The sequence below is a fragment of the Tamandua tetradactyla genome, chromosome 13 (assembly GCF_023851605.1).
Source record: "Tamandua tetradactyla isolate mTamTet1 chromosome 13, mTamTet1.pri, whole genome shotgun sequence".
NCBI lineage: Eukaryota > Metazoa > Chordata > Mammalia > Pilosa > Myrmecophagidae > Tamandua > Tamandua tetradactyla.
Genome location: NC_135339.1, coordinates 74,457,897 through 74,480,797, shown reverse-complemented (window position 1 = coordinate 74,480,797; position 22,901 = coordinate 74,457,897). Strand labels below are relative to the sequence as shown.

The following is a 22,901-nucleotide window of genomic DNA, read 5'->3' as shown; positions in this document are numbered from 1 at the left end:
ATAGAACCAGGCATATTCTATTAAAAGTACAAAATTGATGATAAGCCTTGATTTGGCAATCTGCCTTCTAAGAAACAATCCTGATGAAATAATCCTGTTCAAATATGTTTATTCTAGCACAATAAATCATAGAAGAAGTAAACAGAACTATATTAGGATTGAACAAAAGCAGAATCACTCAATGAAATATTACGCACCCCTTAAAATGATTAAGAGTGTACAGGAATGGAAAATATCAATGTTAAAATCCTGTCTTAAAACAAAAAAAAGAAAGAAAGAAATATAAATTAAGAGCACTATCGTGAAAATAAAACAATAAATTATGCAAGGGAAGGGGGAAAGGAAGTCTGGAAGGAAACAGCCAAAGTATAAACAAAGGGAACCAAAGTGGTTCTTCTAAGGTAATAGGACTAGGGTGATATTTTTCTTCTTTCTTCTCTTTGGTATTTTCTGAATATTCTATGATGACCAGGTATTATTTTTACTGAGAATTAAACAAGAAATTTAATTTTTTGAAAAATGACAAGTATATTTATTAAGTGTATTTAGTAGAGGAAATTTTCTCTTCTAAGATGGTTCTGTCCTACCTGACTTCCTTGTTTCTTTTTTAAAATGTATTTTTGTTTTTGCAAAAGAGTTAGCTCCTGGTGCCTGCCCATACCAATAAAAAAAAAAGAGTTAGCTGATGCTGTAATTAAAACATATCACCACTGAGACTATTAAAACCTCTAAAACATGTTTTTGTGGGATTCTCAGCTTCCATAGAAACTGAAGTAAAATATCCCAGGATAAGTACAGAAAAGATAAAACAGAAGCATTAAGTTCTTGACCTTTTAATGAAAATCAAAAATTTAAAAGGTTCATCTTCCTCATTTATGCTTCTTAAGTCTATCTCGGACTTTGAAAAAAATCAGAATATGGGGTACTGAGCTTCACTCATAAACTCAAATACTCAAGTTGTCCATTCACCTATTAAAAGAAAGAGTACAGGTAGTAGCAGTAAAAGTTTCAAGTTGTTTTACAACATCCTCTGAACCCTGACCTAAGAGATCAACTCCACTAGTCTGCAGGTAGTTGGAATTCTAGAACCATCCAGCCTTACTGCCGAGACTGTCAAGAGAAGCACCATTCTCTGATGTAGACAATTCTGCACCAGGAGCTAACAATCACATTACATAGCCTGCCAAACAGGAAAAGGACAGCATTTGGGCACAAGTGACCTGGAATAGAAGTGAACTGGAGACGAGGGCTAAAAAGTTCCATTTCTAACATTCATTGCAATCTAATTTTCTATCCAAAATCCTTCTGCTTGTGTGTGTGTGTGTGTGCGTGTGTCTTAAAGAAGTTCAGCTTTGTTGCAAGAATAAAGAAATATGCAACTATAAAAATCAGCCACAAGATGGTGCTCCCATCTTAAGGCAATATTGGAAATATAAAAAAAAGAATTCAGCACACCATGTCCTCATAACCTTTGAACCTCATTTATCCTGGTACATCACTTACTTGTTCCTTTCTTTTTCTACTTACTGAAACTTGATCAAAACATTTGATATGCATTTAGATTTTTGTTGTTGTTTGTACAAGTATAGGATTTTTTGTTTGTTTGATTTTATTTTCTTAAGAAGCAAACAACAAATTCTTAAACTCGAATCATCCTCAATTACATTTTCCCCCCTTCGGATGGTTCATTTTCCTGGAACATCCTGATATGACCATGTCCTATCGAGGCCCATACCAATACTGAAGGAAGAAATGACAGGTACAGGTAGAAATACATGAATTCTATTTTTAAAGTTATTTTCAAATACATAAGAGGCTGTTAAATCAATGTTTAGTAAACTTCAAGTTAGGGGTAGGGAGCTCTCAAAGGATCTTAAAAACATTTGAACAGGAACACAGGTTATTTGCTTCTGGCCCTGGCTCTAAACAGTGCTGTGACTTCAAGGTAAGTCATTTGGAATAAAAAATAAGGTGACAGGATTTGAACCCTTCTGGACTTAACATTCCTAACATTCTCTAGGACTACAAGAAACCAAAAATGAACATTATAAGGTCATGGAGGCCAAAACTCAATAAGAATGGGATTAGGCAAGCAAACAGAATCATCCAGAACAGCAACAGCTTAAATGGGAACATAAGGTGACCACTGTCTTCCCTTAACCTCCCACAATTATGATTACAAATTATAGCCTGGATTTTAAAATCTTTTAAATAGGTATTTAATCACTTATAAAATAAATTCTATAATAGGTCATTGTAAACAGTAGACTATTTTTGTTTATTCTCAAATGTACTAAATTATCACTAGGGAATTAATAAGCATTAAAACCACCAAACTTTCATTTCTAGTCAAGATAGAGTAACTGGTAAAAGACTAACTCCCTTGCAGCACTACACAACTGTACACGTAGACAAAATGTATGAAGCTGGTATTTTCAAAAGTTAGACAACAGGCAGCACAGTACTGTAATCCCCTGGAGAAGAGAAGCCTGGAGATGAGCCCTGGATCACCATGGCTGTCAGCTTGAAGGTATTTTCCAGATCGTAACACACAGAAATAGAGTCTAAACAGAGCCCAGCAGTGTTGTTGAGCTTGGGATCCAGACAACAGAATTTGAGACGGCTGAGGTGGCTGAAATTTTGCAGGGTATGGGAGAAAAGGAAGCCACACAGAAAAGGAGCTCCAGAAATTGACAAAGGAGTCCCCTTAGGTTTTCAGCTGAAAATGAACCTGCACATGCAGAGGGCAATACTCTATGAGGTCTTATAGAGAACAGGCACTGGAAGCTATGAAATAAAAGGAGGGTCTGGAAATTGCCCATACAGGGACACAGAATTCCAACTAGCCATAGGGGAGAGTACTTGCCGAACATATTGAGCATTTAAATCGAATCCAAGAAAAGCCACACCTTAAAAGTAGTGCTTAAAAAAAAAAAGGTAGGACCACTCTAGACTAGCCCAGCAAAGCTTATAATAAGCCTTGAAAGGATCAATCTGATCCACCAGTTATACCTGAATAAAACTCAACATGCTCTAAAGCATGTACTGTCAAAAGTGATGATATTGTCCCCAAGGAGGCAAAAATTGGTCCTTAGGTGGGTGAAGAATCTTAGATACTAAAAAGATGTCTCGCCTGCCATGCCAGAGACCCAGGTTTGATTCCTGGTGCCTGCCCATGTAAAAAATAAAAGCCATGGCTTTCCAAAGAGCCACAGTACATAAACAGATATATGGTATATCTGTCATATTAAAACTTCATGGAGGGAAGAGATTTTTAGGAAAACATTTTTAAAAAGTTCCTTAGAGGGGTGATAATGAAAAAAAGTTAAGATGTATTGCTTTAAGGAAAAACAAAAAAATCCAGGCTTTCAACAAAAGGGGATCTTCAACATGAGGCAATACAACAAGAAAATTACTAGTCATGTGACAAGGGGGCAGACTAGAAAGCCCAGAAGTCAGCAGGCACTGAGGACTCCGTAGGATTTTTGTATAATAGCACGTCAGCTTCAAATCCACGTGTTAGATAACTCTGGAGTGGTGTGGAAGGTTGTTTAGAGTGGGAAAAGATTAGAGGTAAGGAAGGCTACTTCAATCATTCAGACTGAAAGAGAATGAGGATTCACAAGTAGTGGAGATGAATATGGGAGACATTTACCTGGCAAGACTGAGAATTCTCAGTAACTACTTGGATGAGCAAAGTGATGGAGTGGAAAAAATAAAAAATGACTCTGAAGTGACCATTAGTTGCTGAAAGTGTTTAAGGAATTCTGGAGTAGAGATGTCCAGTAAGTAGTAAGAAATATGAATTTGGAGCTCAAGAAAGGTCTGGACTAAAAATACAGATACGTATAGATGCAATCATTGAAATCACAGGAGTGGGATAACAGCATATAGTTTTAGACAGCAGAATTAAGTGGAGAAGAAGCCTGAAAAATACAGATATCTAAGGGACAAGCAGGGGGCATGAGGTGGGTGCAAAAGAAAGCAAGTAGCCAATGGAGTCGAAGAAAAAGTACTGAATTGTGTTTTCCTCTTCCCATTGGCAGAAATGTTCCCCCAAAGTCTTAATTTTATAAGAAGAATGGAGTATCTGCTCAATTTGCAATAAATATTAAGAGGTGACTATTTCTAGGCATGGTATATCACCAAAAGAAAGTTATAAAATACCTTTAAGAAGATACTCTTCTTTTTAAAAAACTTTTTAAATTAAAAGGAAATTTGAATCAAAACAAGAGAATTAATATTTTCTATACTCCATGCAAATACTTACCTCATGCTATTCAGTGTGTTAAAGTGGAAACAGTTGTAACACAGGAGGAGTCAAAGGACCTGGGCAGGTATAAACTTCAATCATTGCTTCTCAAAGGCCTCCAGTAGTTTTTCATCAACTAAGAATAAAAGCCAGGGTCTTCACCATGACCTACAATGTCCTAACGGATCTTTTTTCTGCCTTCTTCTGCAACCACATTCACCTTTCTTCCTCTCTCAGTCAAGGTACAGAGAATACCCTAAAAATAGCCACAAACACCCTACTTGTAACTCTCCATTTGCTTTCTTCATTTTTCTTTATAGCACTTATCATCCCCTCAAGCTATAATGTATATGCATTTGTTTGTCTTCCCCACTAGAATTTAAATTCCATGAGAGCAAGAACTTTCTCTGTGTTGTTCACAACTATACTCCAGCACCTGAGACAGTCCCTGACACACGGTGAGAAGCTCAACAAAAACTTGTTGAATGAAATCCTAAATCATTCTGAGCCTCTTAGTTCTATCATGCATAAAATGGGATGAATAATCCCCATCTGCATTACCTACTCTTGATATAATGAGATGAGATAATGCATATTAAAACACTTTGTAAACTATAAATCACTATAAAACAGAAGGTGATAGTGGTGTAAAAGATGTTTCTTGACATGGTAGAAGAAAACTGTTGCATCAAATATACATAAAAATGCATGATTTTTAATGATTGCCTAGAGAACAAACTTTCAGTTTATTGTTTCTGGTTCCATATTTCTTCATAACAGAAAATATACCAAAGAAAGAAATACTTACCCAAGTATATAACCACCAAATAACTAAAGGACTCTACCCAGGATTAGACTCTTTAAGAAACAGAAACGACTGAAGGACTGGGGCTAATTTCTAATAAAACACAGAAGTATTTAATGTCTCAAAAATTTTTAAAAAGAGATTCAAACTAAACTTAGTTTTCTAGAACACAAGAAAATAGTCTTTGGAAAATGAGAAAAGCAAACTAAAATAATCCTTATAAATATTTTATTTTACTTTCATCAATCACTGACGTAGCCCACCTCAAATTCTCAGGAAAATATACACTAAAATACAAAATAAACATGCATAGCTGCAGATCAGACTGTGAGAGGAATTTTGGACCTTGAGAGGAATTTCTACTAAGCCCAGTGCCACCAGCCAGTAGTGAAAGGTATACTGTCATCTAAAATGTGTAACTTCCAAAAGCAAAACACTGAAGGCAGGAGAAGAGATGGGATGATCCTTATGAATTCAGACCATAGGTTCAGAAATACAGTTGAATTACAAGCCAACATAGGACATCTGTCACTCACAGGTAAAGTTTGGATCTATCTTCAGCTCTATCTTTTATGCTCTGTTACTTTCTAAAAACTAACAACTTGAACATTTAAATTTTTATTCTTAAATTTGCTGTAAAGTAGGTAGAGTTGGAAGTGAGAAACACAGGAAGAGAAAGCTAAGTAGTCTCATGAGGCAACAGATAATAAAGGATCACATATAAATTATTCATTGAAGATAGTGGTTCTTAACTGCGTGTGTATGTGTTTTGGGGGTTGGGAGAGTTAATATATCTTTCTAAGACTCCAAAGAAGCCTATGGACCCTGCCCCATGAAAGAAACACACATTCACATGTACATCCCAAAACAGTGCTACACACTCAGGAGGTTCACAGGTCCCTGAAGTCTCTCGATGGACACTGAATCTTTAAGGCTGGATATGTCATAAGGCTAGAGACCGGGTTTCAAAATTTTGTAAAAGCCAAATATAAATAAATACTATCCTGACTTAAAGGACTTGGATCTATTTGTGAGTCATGAATCCATCATTAAATTCCATCATAAGCTACCTCTATAAGCTAGTTTCAGATCCCCAATTTATAAACAATGAAAGCTGCTGCTTGTTCTTTGAATGAGCCCTTTTAAGACTATGTATTTATTCTGATTGAGGAGTGTGGAGGAAACAGAAAAACATAAATGAAAGCCAGTTTAAAAACCAGTTAATATGACAAAGGATGGAATGTGACTCACAAAATCTTTTTCAAGTTTTCCCATTTCTTGCTTGTAGCTTCTCATTCTGTTGCTGTACATCCCTCGACTTTGGGGTGGTATCTCTCGAACTTCCAAGTCCATCTGTTCAAGCTGGAAGACAGAGGGAAAACCATATGCTTATTCCTTCTTTGACCAGACATTTGGATTTAAAAGGATTTAATTCCAATTCCTCATTCTACAGTTGAGGAAAAGGCCCAGGGAGCTAACTGCCAATGATCAAATAGCAATGGGACTATTTTGGTGGTTAATTTTTATTACTTCAACAGTTGGCAAAATGATATACAGAATGACAAAGTGCTTGCTTTGTCAGGAATTTCTTTAAAAACATTTGAATTAATCTAAACATCCTTATTAATTTGATTACAACTTTTTTTTATTAGAGAAGTTGTAGGTTTACAGAAGAAGCGTGCATAAAATAAAAAGTTTACATATACCACCCCATTATTAGCCCTTGCATAATTAAGGTATGTTTGTTATAATTCATGAAAGAACATGTTAATAATTGTACTATTAACTGTAGTCCATTGTTTATGATGGGGTTTGCTGCTTGTGTTGTATAGTTCCATGTTTTTTTTTGTTTTTGATTTTGATTCTAGTAACATATACAACAAAAAAGTCCCCTTTTCATCAAAATTGGAGTAATTCCTCAACATTAAGTCCAACCTACATCTTCCAGGTCTTCTGAACTTGAACCACGGGAACTTTGGGAAGATAAACTGTGACTCATCTTTCCTATCTGTGAAATGTCAGCCCTGCCTTAGTGACTTGGTGAAATCTTTCATGATTAGAAATATCATATACCAATCAACATGTGCCCTCAACCCCCAGCCTAACTCCTTATACTTTATAACCACATTGATATGGAGTTAAATGGATATGGCAATATCATACTAAATTGCAAACAGCTCATTGACAGCACAGCAGAGAACTTCAACAACCTGATGTTATATAACATTTTAAATAACAGCACATGATAGTTTAATGGGAGACAGATATACAGAAATAGTATAATGGTTAAGAGCTTAGGCTTTTGAGTCAGACTCCTGTGTTCACACAATAGGTTCCACTACTTACTAGCCATACAACTGTGAACAGTTTGCATAATTTCTCTGTGCCTCATTATTATCATTTCTAAAAATAATATCTCTTTCCAAGAGTGGCTGTGATGATTAAATGAGATAATTCCCATAATGTGCTTTGAACAGTATCTCTTACTTGCTAAGCAGTAGTATTTAATAAGTACTATAGTATAGTAGACTAACTATAGTATTGATGGCTATATATAAATGAAAAGCCAGTTTAAAAACCAGTTAATATGACAAAGGATGGAATGTGACTCACAAAATCTTTTTCAAGTTTTCCCATTTCCTGCTTGTAGCTTTTGATGATAAAGAAACACAGCAAGCACAGCAACTAGGGGTAGCTTACTTAAATTTGGCATTAAAAACAAAAAACAGCAACAATATATTGGCCCAGGCCACATCTGATAAACTCATGCACAGAAACACTGCCACAGATTTTCCCTCTTAAGGCACTGCAATGACTAATTTTTACAAACACTATCAGAGTATCTCTAATAAAACTCTTACTTGCCTAGTGATGGTGCCTGAATAACAATATGAAACAAAGCAAACAACAATGCTTCAGTTAACAGGTCTCAGATTTTAAGAAGAAGAAGAAGAAAAGACAATTTTAATTAGCCTTGATTTAAAGCAGTGATTACTGACATTATTGACATGCATCAAGACAAAAGTGAAGCAATGATAACTCAGTTACGTAGCAAGACAACTATGTAAAGCACCTCTTGGAAATCAAATACTTAGTTCTAACAAGACGAACAGGACCATCCAGAAAAATAATTGCAAAAGCGCATGTAGGTAGAAAGATAAAAACAAAAACAAAAACAAAGAAAAGAAAAGTGCATGTAAGTGAAAACCTCAGAGTGAAATACATTTTTGTTTAAGGCATTTTAAAAGGATACTTAGAAGAAATTAAAAGCAGGTAGGAAAGAAAAAGGGAAACACAGAACAAGCACTTAAAATGAAACCAGGAGTTGCACAAATAATTAAAAAGTATAGGCAAAATTCTTTGAGGGACCAGAGAAAAAATATGGAACTACAAAACTTTCCAACCTGTGAAACCCCTGATACTCTCTCAAACAATAGGGACTCCCAGGTTAATAAGCCAAGCCCCTGATTTTGAGACTTGCTCTAATGAAACTTGTTTCTGTAGCAGAGAAGCTAAGACTACCTATAATTATGCCTAAGAGTTACTTCCAAAGAACCTCTTTTGTTGCTCAGATGTGGCCTCTTTCTCTCTAAGCCCAACTCTGCAAGTAAAATCACTACCCTCCCCCATGTGTGGGACATGACGTCCAAGGATGTGAGTCTCTTTGGCAATGTGGGACATGACTCCCAGGGATGAACTTGGCCCAGGCATCATGGGATCAATAATGCCTTCCAGACCAAATGGGGGAAAAGAAATATAACAAAATAAGGTATCAGTGCCTAGGAGAGTTCAAATAGAGTTGAGAGGCTATTCTGGAGGTAACTCTTCCAAGCTTCTGCTAGATATTGCTAATTGCTAGAGTTTACTAACCCCCAACCAACATCATTCCTTTTAACCCCAAAGAACACCCAGGACTCTATCTGAGATCCTATAAAAGTTGCATGCACTAAGTTTACTTTTCAGAAACCTAAAATCTTCAGATGGTTTCTAAGCCAGATAAGTCCTAAAATCCAGAGGTGCCAGTATCTCCAAGAACATCAAACAGTTCCATCCCCCATTCCATACTGTCGACATCCCTTTTCAATATGAAAAAGTTAGAATGCTGTTCTAGTTTGCTAGGTGCCCGAATGCAATATACTAGAAACAGAATGGCTTTTAAAAAGGGGTATTTAATAAGTTGCTAGTTTACAGTTCTAAGGCCAAGAAAATGTCCCAAATAAAACGAGTCTATAGAAATGTCCAATCTAAGGCATCAGGGACAGATACCCTGGTTCAAGAAGGCTGATGAAGTTCAGGGTTTCTCTCTCAAGTGAAGGGCACATGGTGAACACAGAGTTTCTCTTTTATCTGGAAAGGCACCTGGTGAACATGATGAGGGTTCCTCTCTCATCTGGAAGGGCAAATGGCGAACACAGCATCATCTGCTAGCTTCTTCTCCTGGCTTCCTGTTTCATGAAGCTCCCTGGGAGGCATTTTCCTTCTTCATCTCCGAAGTCGCTGGCTGGTGGACTCTGCTTCTCTTGGCTATGTCATTCTGTTTTGCTCTTTCTGAATCTCCCATTCTCCAAAAGGTTTCCTCTTTTTTAGGACTTCAGAAACTAATCAAGACACCCAAATGGGTGGAGATACACCTCTACTTAGTCCATTTAAACAACCACTCTTGATCAAATCATATCTCCAGGGAGATGATCTGATTACAGTTTCAAACATACAATACTGAATAGGGATTAGAAGAAATGGCTGCCTTTACAAAATGGGATTAGGATTAAACATGGCTTTTCTACCATCATTTCAAACCAGCACAAATGCACATAACCCAAATATCTCTAAAAATTGAAAGAAAGATCAAAAGAGAAGGAGGAGTTATTGCAGAGAAGTTAGGATTTAATGACTGAGTATGACTCTGAATCACTGTATTGGTATTTCTTTTTAGTCTTTAGTGTCTTAGAGCAACTAGAAGGACAAACTGAAATTGAGGAACTGTAACCCATACCGAACTTTGAAATTTGTTCTAATATTACTTGTTAAAATGTACTTTGAAATTTATTGCTTTTATGTATATATATTTTATAATTAAAAAAAATGAAACTAGGAACATGACTAATCCACACTTATCTTATGTTAGCACATTCATGACACCAATGAAAAGTGGAAGACATGACAATTAACAAGACTTGCAGTGTCTAAGTGATTGACATAAAATCAACTGTTCTGCAGAAACACAACTAATCCTGATACTCAAATCAAAAAGAAGTTTTCGTCCCGGGGCCCTTATCAAATGATCAATATATAATATAATAAACAGCGTCCTTAACAATAATGTCATCAGAATCAAGTAAATAAGTAAATCAGCTTTCTGTTCATTTTAAACAAATAGAAACACATATCAGAGGAGACAAAACTTTTTACATCAGTAATAATTAAAGTTGCTTTAGGCTCCTTGAAAGCACAACTATGTTTCATGCTTCTTGGTACAGTAAAATCTTGTTATCAGGAAACCAACTTTCCAATATCATTAAGTATACAGATGTCCTCAAAAGGCAGCAAACAAATAAAACAAGAATTTGATGGTCAATAAGATGCTACAGAGAACTCAAAAACATTATATAAGAAGTCTGCTCAAGATGCAAAGAATTTACCAGTTACTATTTACAGTAAACCAGACAACCAGAAGGGAAAAGTGTTCTGGCTGGCCTCTACTGTACATAAAAGGTCAGTCTTTTTATATGAAGGCCAAGAAACATGAGAGAAGCAGGATCAAACATTAGAAGCTGTGAAGATTAGAAGCAAAAGCTGTCACTGTAGAGACAGTGACAACAGCCAGCAGAGATGAGAAATGATGGCATAGAGCATACCAGATTTTCTGACACCTAGAAAAGAACCAATGACAAAGAGTAGAGCAGTTCTACAACGCAAGGCCTTAGGTCTCAAAGACACAGAGGATATAGCTACCGTGTAATGGAGAACAACAGCTACCCATTCCTTAATACCTCCTGTTGGGGACTGAATCACATCACCCACAAAAGGCACGTTCAGGTCCCAACCCTTTGGTCCTGTGAGTATGAATCTATTTGTAAACAGGACCTTCAAAGATATTATTAGTTAAGGTATGCCCAAACTGAATGAGAGTGGACCTTAATCCAATCTGACGAAGTCCTTATGAGCACAGCAAATTGGACACAGAAGGTGAAGCCACAGTTGAAGCAAGAAACTGAAGTCAACAGAACCTGGGCGAGAAAGGAAAAGATGCCGCTATGTATATTGCTATGTGACGGAAAAGCCAAGGAACCCCAAAGATTACCAGCCAGTCAGAAGATGCAGACCTGGGAGAAAACAAGCCTCTGAAACTGTGAATTTCAGAGAATAAATTCCTGTTGTTATGCCAACCCATTGTTTTAGCAGTTGAAAAACTAAAACACCTTCCAAAGTAGTGACTCCCCATGTATGGTTTTGTTAACAAATGGTACTCAGCCAAATAAGCTTGGGAAATGAGCCACATTATTCTGCTTTCTATAGTCCCTTCTTAGAGATTCATGATGCCTCTTAGCTTACTTAAGGGTCCAAAATGATTCTGCAGAAAAACAGCATAGAAACATACAAAAAGAGATCCCCAAACACCAAACTCTGTTTCAGCTATGGTTTCCCAAACTCATTTGAACAGATAACACCTGTTAACAGAAACAAACTTTGGGAAACAGGCCTAAATATATCAATAACTAGTGCTGAAGGAATACCAAGCATACCCTTCAGTATTTAGAAAAGCAAAACATTCATTTAGGACCACAATGTAATAACAAGTTGAACTACATTGGCAATACTTGATTCTTTTTTCACAAATGCAATTTTATTTTTTATTTTTTCTATTAATTAACGGAAAAAAAAAGAAATTAACCCAACATTTAGAAATCATACCATTCTACATATGCAATCAGTAATTCTTAACATCATCACATAGATGCATGATCATTGTTTCTTAGTACATTTGCATCGGTTTAGAAGAACTAGCAACACAACAGAAAAAGATATAGAATGTTAATATAGAGAAAAAATAAAAGTAATAATAATAGTAAAAAAAAAAAAAGACAAACAACCAGATAGACAAAAAAAACAACGACAACAACAACAAAAAAAAAAACCTATAGCTCAGATGCAGCTTCATTCAGTGTTTTAACATGATTACTTTACAATTAGGTATTATTGTGCTGTCCATTTTTGAGTTTTTGTACCTAGTCCTGTTGCACAGTCTGTATCCCTTCAGCTCCAATTACCCATTATCTTACCCTGTTTCTAACTCCTGCTGGACTCTGTTACCAATGACATATTTCAAGTTTATTCTCGAATGTCGGTTCACATCAGTGGGACCATACAGTATTTGTCCTTTAGTTTTTGGCTAGACTCACTCAGCATAACATACGATGGAATATTATGCAGCTTTAAGACAGGATAAACTTATGAAACATGTAATAACATGGATGGACCTAGAGAACATTATGCTGAGTGAGTCTAGCCTAGTCACAAATGCAATTTTACTGAGATATATTATATATTGACATACTATCTAATCATCCCAAGTGTATAAACAGTGGTTCAAAGTATCATTATATAGTGGTGCATTCACTACCACAATCAATTTTTGAACATTTTCATTTCTTTAAAAAAAAAAAAAACAATAAAAAAGAACACCTAGAATGTCCCATACCCCTTATCCCCCCATTATTTATTTATTTTTTTGTCCTTATTTTCCTACTCACCTGTTAATACTTGGTTTTTAAAACCAAAAACTGGGACATAATGCTTTTTCCTACTTTTTTTGCTCCCTGATTTGTGAATTTATTTAAATGAAAAAATAGTAGTTGAGCTGGAGATATGAGTTTAGTATATCTAGGCTCAAATCCTTACTCTACCACTTACTGTTATGGGACCTCAGACAAGTCACATAATCTTTCTAAGCCTCAGTTTTCCCATATATAAACTAGGGGACAATAATAGTACTGGGAATCATTTCTTCAGTGTCTCTCCACTCCTACATGTTTTGCAGGGTATACCAAGAACATAACCGCTCACAATGCAGGCCGTTTTCTCAGGAATGTATCTGCAGGCAGTAACCATGAGGGATGAAATCATGTCCTCCTCTGGCACAGAGGTTTGCTTAGACAGGCTCATGTTCCACCTCTCATGAAATGCATTCCACTACATGTGTAGGTATGTACCACCCCTGTGGAAATGATGTTAGGGAACTGTTACAACCATGCTGACGCTTTAGCTACTGCTTTTGCTGTGAATAATAAAGTCTTTTGTCTCTGAACCAGGAGTCTCATATCTTCTGTCAGTACCCATGAAACTGTGGCAAGCTAAGAGACTCTTCACTGTTCTTGACAAATAGAATTTGTCTCACAGGTTTCTCTGAAAATTAAATATTATACACCAAGTAAAATATACAAACCTAGAATGCATTTAACAAGCACTAGCTATTTATAAATATTATGAAAATTATACAAAGAGATAAAAATTAGAGGTTAAACATTTAATGAATCACCTTTATTAAGAAGAATAAAATCCCAATAATTTTATAATCTCAATAATAATAAAAGTTGTCAATTTTTCCTCATTTTAAAAACTGATGAATTCTGAATTATGAAATGCTAATCAGTAATGTTTCAAAGTTCCAGTATGTACAAAACAGGCTAGAGGAAGGCATTAGCTTGAGTGACTCTGCTTGGGAGTTAAATACATTACTAAGTCTGTACATACCAGTTCTTTTGCTTCTTCAAGCTGTTTCTCCACACTTGCAACCAACTGTTTCTTCTCCTCTGAAACAAACAATAATATCAAAAATTGCTAAGACTGCAAATCAATTTAATACTTAAAACTTCCATTTTTAATCATATGCAGTTTTCCTTTCCAGTCAGTAAGACCAGAAAATTACCATGTCAGGCAAACGACCCTATCATTCTTTGAGGGGATAGGAGACACTCTAAGCCACTGATTCTAGGCTATTTAGTAATATAAAATCTATGGAGTACCTAATTACTAAGAGATGCCACAACATTTAAGAGAAATCAAGAATTATGCCTTGCTTTAGAAGAGACTGTGTCAATAACAACAGGTGTAATGGGGCCTGAGAACCTTGTAAAGTTCTAACTTCAATAAATCAGGAATAACTGATTTGTGAACACAACTTAAAAGTCAAATACAAAACTTTTACTTAGCGTGGGCAAGATCTTCAAATTCTTTAAGTCATTTTTTTTCACTAGCATTAGGAAATGGGTATAATAGAAGAAATTTTTGAAGTCAGGGCTACTGATTTCAAACCTAAAGCCACTACCTACTCACTGGTTATGTGATCCTGGGCCAGAAAGAGCCTTTTCTGAGACTTGATCTGTATTCTCTAAAATAGAGATGTGAGAAAAAAAAAAAAAAACTACTGGATTATTTTAAGCTCAAATAAGATGATACAAGTGAAATTTCTTTTAAATGGTGACATTCTAAGTCTCTGTGTGGGGTTTATTTAATCTCTATCACAACCAACTGTGATTTCCCTTTCCAGAAGAGACGTATCCTGGTAGATATTTTCAGAAAATTTTCTGCAACCCACATTCCAAACCAATCAGCCCATTTGTTCACAGACCCTACCTAGGTTTTGTACTAATCAGATCTAATGGCCATTTATAGTTTTGTATGCCTAGCATCCTCCTATTCTCAAACAAAAGAAATTGCCTTTGAGGAACTATATTCCCCCAACTTCTTCACCAAGCAGGTCCACGGAAGATACTAGCTTCTTTGTGACCCCGTTTCTTCATCACAAGGACTTGGAAAGGAAAGGTATCTAATCCTATTTGGACTAATGCTAATAACTCAGTATTTCTGGCCACACTGGTCTGGGGATAGGGTAGGCATATATACTCAAGCAGACCAAGCAAAGTCATAGCCCAAAGGGAAAGTCTCTTCCTTTCTGCTGGCAGAGTTATGAGAATATGAGCTTAGAAATAGTTGGTATCCATCGTTCTAGCTCCAAGGAGAAAGCCCATTTGCAGTGGTTGAGAACAAAGCCTGCATTTAGCAAGCTGAAAAAGAAAGTGTATACGAGTTAGTGGATAGGTTCCTGGCTCCAAGTAACTCTGGAACAAATCTTGCTTGAAATATCGTGGTTTGGTTTCTTTTTCTTTATTTAGTTAACTTCAGGTTATGCCATACGGGATTGAATGAGTACTGACTGACTAATACAACAGACTAGAAAAGTCATGAAGCTAAAAATGGGTACAACAACTACTAGCTGATCAGCCCTTCAGCACGATGGTCATTCTTCAGTGAGGAAACCTTAGCAGAATTATTATTCTGTCCGATAATAATTAGGTTCTGCTCATCTCAATCTCTTCCTCTATTCCCTTTGAACAACTCCCAAACCAGGGTTGCAGCTGTCACAAGGTGCTCTGTGTATACTCAAAATACTTCTCCCTGAGAAAAATACTCATTTGAAATTGGAATTCAGCTTAATGTTTCCTCCTTTAAAAAGTTAAACATACATATGACCAGATTAAAAAATGTAATACATGACCCCATATTTGCTGCTTCAGACACATTTCAATCCTTTTAACATTTCCACACAGTTATAGTGGATTAACACTATCTTTTCTGCAATAGAGCAGAAAATGAAAGACAAGCCTGGCACAAGAGTGAGAGATTGTATTTACATATCAGAAGGAACTTTTTGTTTTCTTTAAGGCACTCAGTTGCTAGTTAAGTCCATTCCATGAACCTTCACTATTAATATGTGCCAGTTTTTCTCATTAAGAAAACAAAGCAAAGAAAGAACCTTCCCCTGATCCTTATTTCCCTTTACTATTAATCTCTCTCTCCCAACCACAGCCAAGTTCCTTTAAGGCAGGGGTAGATTACTCTATTTCCCATCCTCATCACTCCAGTTACTCCCTGTTATTTAGCTCCTGCCCACGCCATTCCACTGAAATTACTCTAAGATTAACAATCTTCTCTTTGCCAAAACCAATGGACATTCTTTAGTCCTAGTTTTATTTAATCTTGTGACATCTGACACACGGCTCCTCTCATTTTGTTTCTCTTCTGAATACCTACTATTCTGTCTCTGTCCTCTGCTCAGCATCCTTTTTCAGTCCTTGCTAAATATAACTATAAACTGTTCTAACTATAGTCTTTACCCTTGGGAAATGTCATCTATTTCCATTTTTAAACTAACATAATATGTATTTATAATGCCAAACCTTTATCTCTGGTCCTGATATATTTCCAGGACCCCAGACGTTGAATCCCAATGCCATGCCCCTCTCCACTGTGACCACCTAGCAAATTGCAATTCCAAACTCGAATCTTCAGAAATCACCACTTCTTTGAAGCCCTTCTTAACAAGAGTTAATCACTTTCTTTTACATTAACACCTATAGTTCTTATATACTCCTAACGACTTATGTCTCACACTGACAGGTGTGATTATCTTCTAGTTTGGGAGCTCTAGGAAAGCAGAAACTATATCTTAGCCACCTTTATAGTCCTAACTCTAGGACTGAGCTTGGCATAGAATGAGATATGTGTTGGTGAAATGAATAAATAATGCAAGATGGCACAAAAGAAGCTATGTTACCAACTACCACAGTTTCTCTGTTTCCAATCCTCTCCCTCACTCACTAAGCCTCATAAAACATGACTTTGATTGGATTATTGTCACTTGAGCCTAGCAGTCAATGCCCTCCACAATTCAGACCCAACCTTTCCAATTATATTTCCAAACATTAGTTCTCCAATTTTTACTATGCATGTTAACTAGACAATATATGACTGCCTAAATACATCTCAACATTTTCTGTTCTAAGCCTTTGTTCAAGCTATCATTTAGGGTTATGTGGTTGAAAGCAATGGAACTGATTCAGACTAGCTTAAGCCAAAGAAGGAAATTTATTGGAATAACATGGGGTGACTCACAAACTCAGTGGGCAAAATCAGCCACCAAGCCTGAGGAAGAGAGTACCCAGAGTGACTCAGAGCATCAAGGGAACAGAAACTCATTGACAAAGGAGTTGTGAGCGGCTGTCTCCTTGGTTCCTTCTGCTCAAAAATCAAACTCCTGGAAGAAATGCACTTACTGACTCTGTTGGAGTAATATGTTAACCTCTTGCCCTTCAGAGGTCAAGGCACACTATCAGTTCCATCAAGACTGGAGTAAGTGAGTTTAGGACATTTCCCAGTGGAAAACTGAGATGTTATCATCAAAAGATAGAATGGAAGATACTGGACAGTTAGAAACAACTGATGTCCACTGTAATCATGTCAATTTCTTATAATTCTTATTTCAATTTCTAATAATTTAATCTTTCCCCATTTCTGTCGTCCAAATCATATCTGTCCCTCTAGGTGATCTCCTGGGTCACAATCTTATCTCAAAATTCCTACAGCTATTTGCTCTGTGTTAATGACCTAGACAGCTCTACAGTTTCCTCCTCTGTCTCATCTCCAGCTACTCTTTTTTGTTTTGTTTTTTGATTATATATATATATAAGTATATATATTGATATATATACAATAAAGAAAAGTATATATGTTGATATATATACAATAAAGAAAAATAAAGAAAACAAATATATATTTATTTGTATATATACAAAAAGGCAATAAATTTCAAAGCACATCACAACAATTAGTGTAGAATAGATTTCAGAGTTTGGTTTGAGTTAAAATTCCACAATTTTAGGTTTTCACTTCTAGCTGCTCTAAGACACTGGAGACTAAAAGAAATATGAATAAAATGATTCAGCAATCATATTTGTTTGTTAAACCCTACCTTCTCTATATAACTCCACCATCACTTTTGATCTTTCTCCCATTCTTTAGGGCTATTTGGGCTATGCCCATTCTAACTTCTTCATTTTGGAAGGGGCTGTCAATAATATGGGGTATGGGGACGGAACTAGTTGATGTTCTGGAGAGGCTGGCCCCTCTGCATTTCAGGGCTTATCTGGTCCAGGGACCCCTTTCATCTCCACCTATTATTGATACAACTTTGTCCCACCTCCATATTCAGCACAGAGAACTATAAATGGCAGATGCTCAATAAGCACTTAATGAATGAATCAGTCTGAACATTTGGAAGCATATTTGTTACTTGCAGAGAAATTTGTGAAAAAAAAAAAGTATGCGCAAGAACTAGGGAAAACCTTCCTTCTTGAAATGGCAAGTTTACCTTTATGAAAGAAGTAATTAAACTGGGGGAGGGGTGGGAGGTGTAATACTAGTAGCTCATTTGCTCAAAAATCCACTTCATGATAGCATTCAGCTAAGCCAATCCTTGGCCTGAAACAGTGTTCTTCATATTCTATGAAAAGAAGAGTTTGAAAGTTGACAATTTGGAGGGAAAACATGAATTAGATGAATTAGATGACCTTGGAAGTACCTAGCAACACTAAATTTCGGTATACTTCTGGCAATATTCACATGTAATTCCCAAAATAACCTGTCTCTGCCCACTCCAAATGACATCTTCTTTATAAGTGGCATCTTCCTAGGATTCAGAACTTAATAACTAGCAGGGACAATTTATCGTGCATGGTGCTGCATGTTTAACATTATCAGTCAATTGTCAAGACAACCTTGGGAAGATACTATTATCCCATTCTCAGGTAAGTAAAGAAACAGAGATTAAGTAATTTCCCCTAAATTAACAGCTAATAAATGGCAGAATTGAGATTTCAACCATGCAGTTTTGAAATTGTTATGTACCCTAGAAAAGCCATGTTCTTTCGATCCAATATTGTGGGGCCAAACCTATTATTTAAGGTGGAACTTTTTGATTAGATTGTTTTCATGAAGATGTGACCCACCCAATTGTGGGTGGGTCCTTCTGACTGGATTCTGTCCATGGAGATATGGCCCTGCCCATTCAAAGTGTTCTTAATCTATTTACCGGAGTCCTTTAAGAGACCTCACTCATGGAAAAGAGCTAGCCAGAAACCACAGCTGGCCCCAAATGAGAAGCTAACCAACCCCACTGCCCATTTCCTTTCCAAGGGCATTTGCTTTAAATTAACTAATTTGTGAGTTCTATTAACCTTCACCCTAGACCACAATGAAGGCACAAGCCCACGAGTCCCTCTTGCTCCACTTGTGTGCATACACCTGCTGGCTGAGCCACCTGAGCTGATCGTGCTTCCTGTGGACGCCCCCACCCACCGACCCCCAAGACCTGAGAGTAACTCACTATCTTTTCTCATGTATTATGGTCATGCCACCCTGACTTCTGTCTGGACCAAAATTTCAAATCGAACTTAACTAATTTAAAACATCATTCAAAGGTGACTAAAACTCTATAAATGCTTAAATTTTTTATGAAACATAATTAGACCATCTATAACAGCTAAAGACTGTTTTCCCTGTACTTGCAACAGAAAAAGTTGGTGCATGCCCAGAAGCTCATGCAGTTGATTGCACCGTATCCTGATTCCTTACAGGGGCAAACTGCCTATTGTGGCAACGAATTCCTGAATTACATCCGGAACCATACTTTCCACTCTACCTTTTTAGAGCAATACAAATACAATGTAAGTCCCACATCTGATTTTAAATTTTCTGGTAGCTGCCTTTTAAAAAGTAAAAAGAAACAAATGAAATTAATTTGCATTATATATATAATATATATGTACACTTTTAATAATATTTTACCCCAAATTATGCAAAATATTATCCTGTATGGAACTAGCCACATTTCAAGTACACAACAGCTACATGTATTCCAGAGCCACATGGATTTTAAGCAAATCACTGTATCCATAAATAAGAGCAGATTTTTCTGAATTTCTTGCTACAACTACCATGCAAACAGAAGAGACTCCTGGAACGTTCACGGCTTCTTCCATACATGACTATGTCTAGAGGGTCTCCTAAGTCTTCCAGGACTGAGGATAACCAATCAGCTAGACTCAAGCATTTCCTTTCAGAAAGGACTCTGTTTTGCCCCACAACTTCATTTTCTCTATCTACCCTGACTGCCTCCTTGATAACCTGAGTTCAAAGCTCAATCCCAATTTCATACCCAAAAGTCCCTGATCAGTCATCTCCTTTCAAATGGACCTACTCAACCTAACTCTAATCTAAGCACAGAAAGCAAGAAAGAATTGAGGTCCAAGATTCATTTAGTTCAATTAAGTATTGCAAAGCCTGAGCAGCTCTAAGCTCACTGACCCTACCAGCTGTTGGTCGTCAGTAGCAGCATACTATCAATAGTGGCTAATTTATCAAGCACTTTCTCTGTGAAGAATCTAACTAGCACTTTACTTGTTTTATTTCACTGAGTGACTGCAAGGTTGATCCTATTATTTCCTACCCCCACTTCTACCCTATTTAACAGATGGAGGGGGCAGGCTTAGAGAGGCCAAGCAATTTGTCCAAGATTGCTCATCTAATAAATAGCAGAGCTGGGATTCCAAAAAGATCTGATACCACGTCTATATCTTGGTATATTCCTAACTTCAGCTACAAAGTGATAGGATTCACTATACACCATATATCTTTGCGTGAATGTTGTGGCAAGCAACCAACTGCAAAAGAAGCCCTGCTTGATAGGATGAACTTCAGCGCCTGTTCTTCCCATCTTCAGAGGAAAAGGATTAAATATAGTATCAATTATGATTTTCATTCATTTGTTTACGGACTTTGCCACGGAACAGTAATCATCAAAATTCAATTTTCAGGGTGGGCCACGGTGACTCAGCAGGCAGAGTTCCTGCCTACCATGCCAGAGACTGGGGTTCAATTCCTGCTGCCTGCTCGTGCAAAAAAAAAAAAAAAATTCAATTTTCAAATAGTGTCATTAGAATTAAGAAAGAACTCAACTATCTTATTAATCTGATTATTGAAAGTTAAGATTTGAATGCTTTAAGAACAAAGTCTTTATTGTTTAAAACATGTCACAAAAAAATCTCTTTTTAAAAATAAAGTTTAAAAAAATGTTGCCTCTTTTATTCTCTTTGGAAGTAATACTCCAGACATTGTATAGAAAGCAGAGAATGAAATTATTTCGATCCTACCTACACTGGTTCAATTTATGTAAGTTAATATGTTGGAGAATAAACCACATTGGCTAAAAAGTTTGCTCCGATTTTTAACCTTCTCAACTAAAGTAAATTACAGCTAATCTCCTCTGGGGCAATTTCAGCTGAGCACCACAACTAATAACGATGCCCAGAGAGAGATTATAATTACTTAATCATACTGCTTTTGCCATGGCTGTACATATTAATTTCTGTTAGTACACAAACATGCATGACTATTTGGGTATGTTTTACTCTTTTTTTTATTTATCCATTAAAAACAGACAATAAAGGTTATAAAGCACAAGTCAGTTTAAAAAAGCACAACTCATTAAGTGGAAAACCACTGTGTTTTTTAATAAGTGGGATTATTCAATTAAATAAACTTTTTCCCAATACCAACAGCAAAGTCTCCTTTCCATTCTAATGTAGCTGCTGTGTTTGGGTCTTACATGTAAACTAAAACTGAAGAGAGATATGGCTTTATTTGTAAGGTACCTAATTCAAAGGTTTCCTTCTATTTTGAAAGAATTGTTAGATTAAAATGTAAAAGCAAGAAAAACTCAACTGTACCAAAATCTATTCTCTTGGCAACAGTTTTTACATTTTGCAGCTGGGGATAAAAACTGCTTTGTAATACAAAAGTTATTAGTCAAAACAGAAAATGTTTCTACTCCTAAGTGATTACAGTTAAAAGTGAGTAAAAATCAAACTGAAACCACAAGACTTTTATACTCTGAGGCTTTGGAACTCAAGTCAAAGAAGCACCCTCCAACAACAAGAACAAAAAAAAACAACAAGATGATCTTGGGTAGTGGAGAAAAGCAGAATCGAAGAGAAGAGGCGAAGTGATGTATCATGAAGTGATGAGGCCATCAGCTACTTTCTCCACAAAAACCTCTGAAGCAGCAGAGCTCGGTGATATATGCTACCTTGGTTTTCTCCTCTTCCTCCCTTACTTGGACTCATAAACCTCTTTAGGATATCATCCACCTCCTCCAGAACTAACTGGGACTTCAGGAGATGAGTGGGGTGTAAGTTCAGAGATCCTGGCTTCAAGCAAATATCCCTATTAACAGAAAATAGGTAGGGGAAGGGAACAAAGAGATAAAGGAAGAAAATTATTTATAAGCAAATAACGTTGGGGGAGGTAGGGAAAGGGAAAAAGGAATAACAATGTAGGTCCAGAAGAAATTACTGCTGGTACCAAGGACTTGCCTAGCAAACAAGTGAGCAAGTGAAGTTGCCCACCAGTCCACAACAAATCAAAGAGAACTCTTTTTTCAATAATTTATACCCCAGAGCTAAGAGAGGGCCAAGTCTAGCAGCCTCATGGTGGTTCAATTTCCATAACAAAAGGAAGCCAGATGGAAAGATCTGCAACTGACTACACAAGCTAAATCTAAATTTAAAGAAAAATAAAACAAATTCTTAAAAAAAAAATGTCTTACAAATAAAAGTCTCAAAACACCCATATTTATAGTCATATGGTCATTTACTTAAACATTTTCTGAACTCCTTCTAAGTATGTGCCAAGGAAACCAGAGTTAGTAGCATGGGAAGTCAAATGACTAAAACAAAACAAAGAAAGTAAAAAATTTCCAAATAGGAATTGTAGAATTATAAAGGTGAGAAAAATTACCCTGTACCAAGTTTTACATAAAGCTGGGTTACAGACAGCTCCCCCCCCACCCCGCCCCAAGAAGGATAAGAAACAAGAACTGGGGGTGAGCTGTGAAAAATACCAACGATAATAAAGCAGTTAACATTAGACAAGAAAGAACATTACCTATGT

At 36.5% G+C, this 22,901-nt stretch overlaps 1 protein-coding gene across 11 annotated transcripts in view; it reads right to left on the bottom strand.

Annotated features, from left to right (window-relative positions):
* Positions 1 to 22,901, bottom strand: part of VTI1A (vesicle transport through interaction with t-SNAREs 1A) — a 380,272-nt gene that overhangs the window by 356,325 nt on the left and 1,046 nt on the right. For all 11 annotated transcript variants that reach the window (XR_013161750.1, XR_013161751.1, XM_077126035.1 and 8 more), the window contains exons 2-3: positions 13,809 to 13,867; positions 6,309 to 6,419 (exon numbers count right to left, since the gene is read on the bottom strand). Coding sequence is in view for 9 of the 11 variants with exons in the window: in XM_077126035.1 (XP_076982150.1) it covers positions 6,309 to 6,419; positions 13,809 to 13,867 (170 nt within the window). In the remaining 2 variants the exon portion in view is untranslated. The remainder of the gene's footprint in view (positions 1 to 6,308; positions 6,420 to 13,808; positions 13,868 to 22,901) is intronic.